This window comes from Rhagoletis zephyria, unplaced genomic scaffold, assembly GCF_001687245.7.
Source record: "Rhagoletis zephyria isolate East Lansing unplaced genomic scaffold, Rhagoletis_zephyria_1.1 Rzeph_scaffold_00752, whole genome shotgun sequence".
In the NCBI taxonomy this organism is placed as follows: domain Eukaryota; kingdom Metazoa; phylum Arthropoda; class Insecta; order Diptera; family Tephritidae; genus Rhagoletis; species Rhagoletis zephyria.
The window spans coordinates 53414-64003 of record NW_016157836.1 but is presented as its reverse complement, the minus strand read 5'-3'; the positions used below and the strand labels follow the sequence as shown (position 1 = coordinate 64003).

At 34.9% G+C, this 10590-nt stretch overlaps 1 protein-coding gene across 1 annotated transcript in view; it reads left to right on the top strand.

The window, feature by feature from the left end:
* Positions 1–10590, top strand: part of LOC108361387 (homeobox protein homothorax) — a 171272-nt gene that overhangs the window by 127999 nt on the left and 32683 nt on the right. Inside the window, exon 4 of the mRNA XM_017613996.1 lies at positions 500–648. Within this exon, the coding sequence (XP_017469485.1) occupies positions 500–648 (149 nt within the window). The remainder of the gene's footprint in view (positions 1–499; positions 649–10590) is intronic.

Genomic DNA, 10590 nt, shown 5'->3' with positions numbered 1-10590 from the left:
TATACAACAAATTCATATGTCTACACTCATATACTCATCGTTTTTAAATAAAGTCATTCAAATATATTCTTTATTTTGCTAAACATAAATTTTCAAGTATGAAAAATTGATTCCTCATTTAAGCTTGTGGCTCATAGAAAGCATATAGATAAAGCTTGTATTTTAAGAGGTTTGAAAACTAAATTTTGGATTTTTGAGGCGCTAGGTAAGGTAAGCCATTAGTACTCGAATGTAGGTGGAAATGGGAAATGAAGAGCTTCGCTAGTCGAGAAAACGGCTATTAATTATTGTGGAGCGGAAATGACTTACTTTAGTGTGAAAGCTCGATAATAAATGCTGAATTAGAAAATTTTTTATAATATTTTCAACATATGTAAATAATTTTACGCGCTACTTATTACGGAAATAAGTTATTCAATTGTATATGTGAAGAAAAAGTTTTCTTAATTAAATTTGAAAAAAGTTAAGTCTTAATAATTTTTCTTTGCTTTTCTTGCAGGTGACGCCAGCAATGCCAGTATAGGCAGTGGCGAAGGTACAGGCGAAGAGGACGACGATGCGAATGGTAAAAAGAACCAAAAGAAACGTGGCATTTTCCCAAAAGTAGCAACAAATATCTTAAGAGCGTGGCTGTTTCAGCACTTAACGGTGAGTAGGCAAGCAAATAAGCTATCATACAAATACACATATATACATACATATGTATCTCTGGGAAAAGATAAGGTTTTGAATATGATTTCATATTTTTTTTTAGTTTTTATTAAAATTTTTGTGAATCTTGTATGTATAAATCTTTAATGTCCAATTCAATGTCGGCGCAGTTAAGCGCTGCTGAACTAGTTTACACACATTTGATTTATCTAAAAATGTTGCACTAATTTTTTACTTTTTTTCTTAAAATTTTATTACCTACATAGTGAACATTTTCACATTTTCTGTTTACACAAAATATGTAAGATTTATAGTTGAACGTTTATAAATCAAAAAGATTTGTACTATTTTATGCAACTTTTGGCTTCGGCTTGGCCAAATGAATAATGCCAGCGGATGTTTGAGAAAATGCTGCCAAATAGTGAAAAAGGAAACAAATATATCCATAAATATTAGGAAGGGGAAATAGTTGAAATAAAAACCTAGCTCTTTTTAGAAATGAGACTTTGTTCATGAAAGCTCTCACTCATTTCCCCAAATACATTTGGTAGTAACTCACAAAAACTAACAGCTAATTCAAGCGCTCTCCCAATGATTACGAAAACTTAGTTTGCGGCGAATAGATAAGTTTTTGAATGTATCTTTCCATTCCATTTTGACTATATCTCAGAAGTTTTATACGACTTTTGCTGACCCTTCAAATATGACCACTTATTAATTATATGCTTATCTTAAGTGATGTTTTAAGTAGTAAACAGGTTTGTGTCACTAGCACTGGTCTACCGTAAACAGTAGTTATCTCATCTACAAAAAAAATGCACTTAAGGAATAATAAACTGAGTATAAATTACATTAAACTCGTAGTACTGCTTACTAAACATAATTACGAAACTTTATCAAATGATAATTGTTAATCGTCGTTCGAATAGACAGAAACGCTCAAGAAACTAGTTTTGGTATTTTATTTTTTAAACCATATAAGGGGGAAAATCTCAACTGAAAAACTTTAGTTTGCATAAGGTTTTATAACCACTATGTAAAGGAATACAAATTTTCCATTTCTACATCATTATTACTTGACAAAGGAAGCTTCACCAGTGATTGGAGGAGCACAGTCTAATATTTCTAGCTTCTCTATCAATTCACATGTATTACACAGCTGATAATTTTCATTTCACAACAAATGCAGCCTCTGAAGGTGCTGGTAGAAAAAAAGAATTGAGAACTATGGAGACAATAGGGGTTTAAGTCATTAGAACAGTTATCAAATTTCGTGCAATAATAACTTCAAAATGATGTTATCTTCTCGGTTATAGAAAAACGCCGATTTACCACAAAAACAAAAATAACAAATTGTAGTCTCGAGACTGAAATTTTGTAAAGACTACGGGAACCAGGGAATAAGGATTTGGAACAATATAGAAGCGACTATTTTCTAATTATCCCCAGATTTACTTTAGTGATAGAAGTACGATACGCGATCCTACTGACGCAGTAAAATATGTTCAAAGGCAAAGGAAGAGCTCCTTCTTCGGTTGTGGTGTTGGGAGCTATTAGCTCAGTGGGAATATGATCACTTTATTTCGTGGAAGGTATTATGTGGTTGGAAAAATATTTGCAGATATTAAAGGAGGTGCTCATACCGCATGCTGGGCTATACAGAGATAGTAAAGACGAATACATTTGTATGCAAGATGATGCACGTTGCCACATAGCAAAACAATTTCTAATCTCGGAAATTTCTGGCCATGGCCCGGAGAATTTTCACCACCTCTGATCTATGTTATTAGGGTATTCACATGTTGTAAAATTTTTTCAATATAAAAAAACGGTTAAACATGCTTTTAAAAGATTTTAACTACTCCAAAATGTTTAAACATTGATAAAAATATATAATTAGATCTTAATACGCCCTACGAATCCCCCAGAAACCATTTTAGCTGTTATTTGTCATATTCTAGTGATTCTTTTAGTGCACTAAGAAAAAAGTTACGTAATTTTTTCTGAGTAAATTTCATTTTATTTTTCATGTTAGCGATTTGAAATTTGTGAACAGAAAAAATATATTTTTTTTTTAACAAACTTAAACATAAAGTTTGTTTGATCGATGTTTTTTTTGGGGTTTTTCTTAATTACGAAAAAACGTCTGTGAAGTGCGGAACAAGATCGCATTCAAACTAAAACCTCAAAAATAAATCCTTTTAAAATAAAGAAGGGTCATTTGGCGCCAAACAAAGGCGATTTGGTTTTTTTTTCTCAGTGTATAAAAAAATTTTACCATTTTGGCGGAACCGAGCCGTGGTTCACGAACCAGTTCTTGGATTGGTACAAGTTTTTCTATATGGTTCGAAGCTCTGAACCGAGCCGCAAAGATTTTTGGAGCGGTCTGCAGCCCTCTTAAAACAGAGTTGGGACTAAAGCACTAATTTTTGAAAGAACTGATCCACTCACAGTATTTGCAGTGAAGCTGGTTGATATTCTGTACTGCGGTATGGCCCGATAGACCGTATTTTCATATAGCTAAAAAAAACTACATAAGTAGAAGTTTGCAAATCTAGAATCCGCTGAACGCTCTTGCTTAATTTTTAATAAATTGGTAAGTGAGTAACGGTTGAATTTAAAACTACTGTAACGGCACGTTAATAAAGCCGCGTGCATCTGCTTGGATGGGTTTGTGCATACATATGTATGTATATACACGCCAACCTGTACCCACATATATATATGTATGTATATACAGAGCAAATAAGTATGTTTTTGTATGCCTATCTTCGCATTCATGCGCTCTTGATAAGAATCTTTGCGCCGTTGCGTTTCAAGCTTTTTATTTCCCGCCAACGGTAGCAAGCTACTTTAGTGTGGTTTTTATCGCTGTAGTTTTTGTTGTTCCTGACATTTGTTATTAAACGCTACTGCCATTGTTATTAAACAAGTTGATATCAGTTTTATTATTGCGGTTACTACCAATAACGGGTTACCATACCTGTGTGCCATGTAGGTATGTATGTACGTTTGAGTGTGTGTATGTAAATACATATGCTCCACATTATTTGCTCATTTTTCATTTACATACATACATACATGTATTTTTTATTATTACTTATTTTTATACAAACACACAGCCATACTCGTATTTCCAAGTCTGTTGCGTATGTACGTATATCTAAGTACGAGCAGCCATTGTATAGAGCAAATATAGTAACCTACAAACACACGCATCGATATGCTTTTTTATCTCACTTTTCGCGCTGAGACTCTCCCATTGTACTGCCAGTTTACTCACACATAAGTATCAAGCCGCATGCGTTTTTAGCTTTTCTTTGCGCCGCTCATAAATGCGATTAAAAATATTTATACATTTTTATTTATTTTTCGCTCAACACTCAGCAAATACGCGCTCACACGCACGTAAATATGTACATATATACGAACGTAAGTCAACAATTAAATACTTCGTAACCATATCAGCGGCGCCCATTGGAGCTTGCTCACTCCCATCATTGCTTGGTAGGTGGAGTGATATTTCATTGTAGATGCGTTTTGTTGTTGCTTTACTCACGCATACATTCAATGCGCATGGTTGTTGTTGGTGTGGTTACTGCTGTTGCACAGTAGCCACTATTGTTGCCATTGGTGGAAATGTGTTGAGTCCGTTGCTCATTGCGCTGCTTACTGTTGTTGTTCAACTTAGTTATAGCTACTGTGGCGTCTGTGTGTTGTAGGTTAAAGTTGTTTTTGCTACTGGTGTTGTTAGTATGGTTGTTATTGTTGTTGTTGCACGGTGACGTCGCCTGACAATTTATTTACTAGCTGGTGGAAAACTTGCGTTGGCAAGCGATGAAATTAAATATGGCCGCCATCCGATTTCGACGTTTGCCAGCTGCTGATGGAGCAGGCTGCGTGCGCGGGTGGTAAGGAAGTGTGCTGGAAAAGTAGGTGGAGGGGATAAACGACACTCTACTCAGATATTTATAAACTAAAAAGTAAGTACGCTTACAGCATTGAATCTACATATGCAGGTATTTGGTGACTTTTATAAAAAATACATACATATGTACATAAAATTTTATTTAAAAGCGCCCCGATTATATTGTTGTGTTTCAATCTAAATAAATAGTAAAACTACCTAAAAAGGAAGTATAGGGGTCAATTAACCCTTTTGGAAGACATGCATATTCCTATCTTTTGGTTACTAAATTAAGAATACAATATATGTATAAAAATAAAACTTTATTTTTAATTTTATTTTTAAAATGAATAAAAAATTATCTATTTAAAATTTTGTGTTAGTAAAATTTATATTAAAGTAATTGGGTCAAATGTTCCTGTCCGACTTTCAAGGTACATATGTATGTCGATTTCCACAGTATTTCTAGTGTTGATGGGCATATTTTGAAAACCAAGCTATTCATTTTTAAAACAGGAATACAAAAATTTCAATTCAGTTGAAAAATAAAATCCTTTTAATTAAAATGAAGTTTTTGTTGTCTTTAACGTAAATAATTAATTTAACGTTAACAATTTTTCATTTGAAATTATAAGTTTTTTGTTATTAAAATTATGTTTAAAATAGATCAACTACTTTGGTTGATGAGGACTGTGGCAACCTCATCGAGCTCTAAAATCCCTGAACTTTTTTGCCAACATTATGGAAGAGCGGATTCATTGACCCGATAATATATTGTCGACAACAGTCGTTGCTTGAGCTAATTTATTNTATTAAAATTATGTTTAAAATAGATCAACTACTTTGGTTGATGAGGACTGTGGCAACCTCATCGAGCTCTAAAATCCCTGAACTTTTTTGCTAACATTATGGAAGAGCGGATTCATTGACCCGATAATATATTGTCGACAACAGTCGTTGCTTGAGCTAATTTATTCTTTTGCCAGACTGCCAGGCCACTTGCTCAATTTGATGAATACCACTATTGAGTACAAGTAGCCAGCGCAGCTAGCTAGTCGTACAACAGCAGGTGGAATAATTTGCACACTTGCGCTGTATCACGCTCCCTATGTGCTCTGTAGTTCGATTAACGATAATTACGGAGTTTAATAATGGTCTCAAAACCGAACATAAGGGTTTTTACAGGAATATAACTGGCATCTAACCAAAACTTCATATTCGAGTGCTCCGCACTTCGAACAAATCGCCTTAAATTACTGGGGGATCAATACTTCGAGAGCTTAGATAGCTTAAACGGTGTTCACATTAGGCGATTTTACAGGCAATTTTTGAGGCGATTAATTTAATCAAAAGTTGTACCCCTTCAACTTTATCGCAAGCGATTAGTTGAAAGGCCGTTCACACCAGGCGATTGATGTTTTCAACTAAAAGTTCCCTGTAATATCGTCTTATGTGAACACCATATTGGGGAGAGCTCCATAAGCGGGTTCGCTAGAATAAGCATGAAAATTATGGTTGTTTAAGGATATTGAGGTTAAGATATGGGGACACTGCGGCCTCCGTGTGAGCTCAACTCGCCATTATAAATGCAACTGAGTAATATTTTTCAATGCAAAGCATTTTTCTCTTTGTATATTTCGATGAAAATTTCAAGAAATCTTTATTATGTTTCACCTATGTTTAATCAAATTTTGCAATAAATTTTTAACCAACTTCTAGATACACTAGGGACTTCAAACTTCAAACTTAGCTCAGAAACCGATGACAGCGGCTAGGTACCACAGTAGTCGGACATCCATATTCTCATAGTCCGATTTGTTTCATTTTTAAGATGTATGTACATATAGGTATTGGGAAGAAATACCGCCATCAAAAATTTAGTTAGGTGGTACCGCGTCGATTTGTCTTTTTTTTATAAACGACTAACAAGAGCTTGTCTTTAAAACCTTATTTAAAATTGCTTGTTTATAATATATTTATTAGACACTTTACGAAGCTATTATCGGGAGTTGTTCATATACCTTTCGCGGTAATACATCCCATATTTACTCCCTTAAGTATTTTCCCGCGTTTCCAGCCTTCAAGAATCCACGTTTTTCATCCTCCAGATACTGTTATACATATCTACGCTTCAAAAGCAATTCTTGTTCGATCCAAAAGAGCCATTTTATTCTTGAGAAAATATGAATATTTAATTTTGATGGAAATTTTGATTAATTATTAAATAAGAGACAGAAGAATTAAGTTTGGACTATGCCATTTGACGCGGCAAACAATATGATTTAAATTTCGCTCACGGGCCGTTTGCCCTTCGGACCAAATTTATATGAACTTTTCAAAAATTTTCGCTGTTACTCGGCCACTCGCAGCATCCGGGCGACCACATCAAATCTCGTTACTCACACGTACTAATGGTTTTTTATGAGCAATTCAACGTTTTATAATACCCGAATACCTTAATGTAAGTGGATGCCCGGAAATTCCACTTTCACCTTTCACTTCTGTCGTTATGTAGCATGCTCCACCCAACATCTTTAAACGCAAAAACCACCAGCAACTGCAACCATGTTTTTTTTTTTTTTTTAATTTCAAAGCATAAAGAATGTATGTACTCAGCAATTTGAAGTTCTCTTTTACAGCTATCGACATTTTCTTGACATGGCAATAAATCAAATCGACTATCAAGCAAAACAATGTAAGAACCCCAAAAAATTGCAAATCCACTCTGCAAAGCAGTCAAATGAACCTGAGAGATGCCTCATTACATTCGGTGAAGAATTTAATTTAAAATCAAGACACATTCACAAAAACTTCTGATTCGCACATGCAATCCCCCGCTAGTCACTTTTACCCCCCTAAGTGTGTATTCATTGAGCTATTGAATAATGGCGATGAATAGAAATGCGGAAAAAATGAGGCGAAACGTAGACAATTTCACTTAACGGTAGATATTCATGCGCATTTACATACAAAGAATATCTACATAAATAGTAAATAGATGCGTAACTAAAATGTAAATATATGTGTATGTTTGTATGAATACACACAGAAAAAAGTCTGAAAGCGGAAGATGAGAGTGTGGCATTTGAAAGTTGCAAGTTTGTATGCCAACAAAAAACAATTTCCTTAATGCGGCTGCAAATCGGCGTTAATAGCATTCAGGGCAATAGCTCAAAACTGGCTAAATGCATAGCCTACATATGTATGCACGTATGTTTGTGTGAGTGCATATGTTGTGCTGCTGAAGATCTGAACATGAGCGATGCGCTGATTTAAACGGCAATTCATCAATGTCGTACACGCTCTCGTCCTCGTTGCGTTGAGATCGTCTGAATGAGTCCTGCTTGAGTATAAATGCTAAAATGCATTAGCGGCAAGGCAAAGAAGTGGGTGGATGTTACGTTAAGAGCGTAAAGCCAAATAATTTGAGGGGAACTCCGAACATTGCATTTGCAGGTGTATATATGTATATGCATGTACTCGAAGAATGTATGTATGTACAGGCCTATGCGTGATACACAGTGGCTTAGCTTAAGTGGGGGCTTTCGCGGATCAACCACTTGGCCAATGAGCTACTTTTTTCCTTTGGTTTTCTTTTCCCGATTAATCAGTTCTAAGTTATCAGTCGTTAGTCGTTAGTCCTAAGTCATAAGCTTCTCTAATTATAATAATCAATAGACACTAGTCGACGCTAGTCAGCCATAAGTCGATATTTATTAGTCGTTAGTCGTTTCTTATAAGCTATTAATCATAAGTCATTGCACATTAATCAGTATCCATTCATCGTTATTCATAGGGCATTTCTTCTTAAGAGATAGAGCATATTCGATTAAAAATGTCCACGATTTAGCTTTCCCTGATTCCATATATGCACATTTGATGTTACATTTTTTGCCTTTTTTAAGATATTTGCCTTATTTTGCCTATTGCACCACTAAAAAAGTGATTATAGCCAGGAAAAGGCCCTTATACCTGATATTCCATATTTAAATTGGGCGCCCCTTATATCAACTCACGACGAGCGCACGGTTGGTACATTCAAGGCTGTGTTAAAGCCTGTTCTGTTACAAAAAATCAAGTTGATAATGAAGAAAATCGATGGATTAATAAAGAAGTAATAAGTGATCATATCAAAATGCGCAAAAATTTTTTGTATGAAAAATGAGCAGGAAAGAATGTTACTCATACGCTACGTAAACCTGAAAATATCTTGAATTCGTATCCATAGAATAAGATTATTAGCTCCATTTTCGGAATCAGCGAGCAATTCTATATATGAATTGGATATGTAGTGGCGTTCGTTGATCATTTTTCTGTAAACTAGTGTTATTTTTGAGTTTTTGTCTGGTTTAGTGCCTTCTTTTTCCTTTTATCTTGCTATTTCTAGTGCCTTTTCCTGCCTATTTCGCTATTTTATTTTGCCTTTTCCAGCCTATTTCGTTACAATATTTTGACTTTGTTTATAGGTTTTTAGGTCCTAAAAATCCTTTCCCTGGTCATAAGTCATAATTCGGCATTCAATAGTTATGCGCCATTAGCTATTACTCCTAAGACAATTGTCCTTACACTGAGGGAAATAATGCATAGTAAAAATTAATACTTTATATTTGATTATCGTTTAAAAATGTTCGTATTTAATAATAGCATTTTCACACAAAATTTATTACGCACGTATTTGACTGTTCACATCTGAGTATATATATGAGTGTACATACGCACCCCAAGCATGCAGAGCGCCGCTCTGAGAGCGGTGACAACACACACATACATACATAGTACATGTTTATCCGTACAAATCGCGTGCTGTGGTGTTGATGGATATTCAACATTTGAAAGCAAATTTATATGCCCAGAGCTGAGTGCGCAAAGATGCTTTCCACAAGTTGTTGATATCCGGAGATGGTCGGGAGGGAATTCCACTGCAACAAGCAACATGCAAATTAAATTTTTTTGTTTAGTTTTGTCTTGATTATTCACTTCACGGATGCTTTTTCAGTACGAACGCGGTCGTTTTAATATGCGCGTAATTGAATTGAATAATTACCAATATACGGTATATTCGTTGACGTTTATAGTAAGATCAATTACGTTTCTATTCGATTTTAATATTTTTTCCCCTCAGTGTAGTCATTAGTCATAAGTCACTAGTAATTTGTATTAGTTATCAATGGTTAGTCCTTACTAGTTAGTTTGTCATTAGTTCTCTGTCGTAAGTTCGTCATAAGTCACCAGCCTCCCCTGCTAAAATCCTATCCACGCCACTGGTTATACATACTTATAAGCATTTGAGTATTTGAAGGAATTTTTTTTAGTATTTAGCAACCTGCCAGCAGGTCAATTACATTTGGTTGAAATAAAATTCATTTCCACTTACTTTTTTCGTTTCAATTTCTGTTTATCTTTCTGTTTGTTTATTTAAATTGAAGTCCGCTTGGAAATAAATATTTCATCTGCCTAATATTGATCGGTGGAAGTTCATGAAAGTCTGCTGTTACGCCAAAGCTTATTTGACTATACCCAAGCCTTCATACTACACATTCGTTGACTTACTTTGCCCATTCTCGTGATGTTTTTCTCTATAGTTTCTTTTCTTTTTGCCTTGACGCTCACGGTCATCTTCGTTTTCCTGTTTTTCTCCTGGCAGTTGCCAAAACTGTAATGGCTTTTTCCAAAACAATATTACGAAATACCATTAAGATTGCTATCAGTATCTCATATTGGCAATGGAAGAAAAATATGCGAAAACGTACAGAATCACAAAAACACATACATATGTATGGACACATAACTAGTTACCTTTTTCCTTGCGACTAGCTCTAGTGAACTTAAAAATTAACTTAAGCCACATTTTGGTCAATTTTGTAAAGCTCTAGCCACGCCAATCGCTTGTGGTAGTGTTATCCTTTTTGTTGCCTCTTGCGGCCAGCGCCATATCGCCAACCGGAAATCTTTGGAAAAATAAGTGCATTTGCAGTCACTACCCAAACGAGATTTCTTTAGCCTTTCTAAATGGCAAGAGGAAAAAGCAAGTG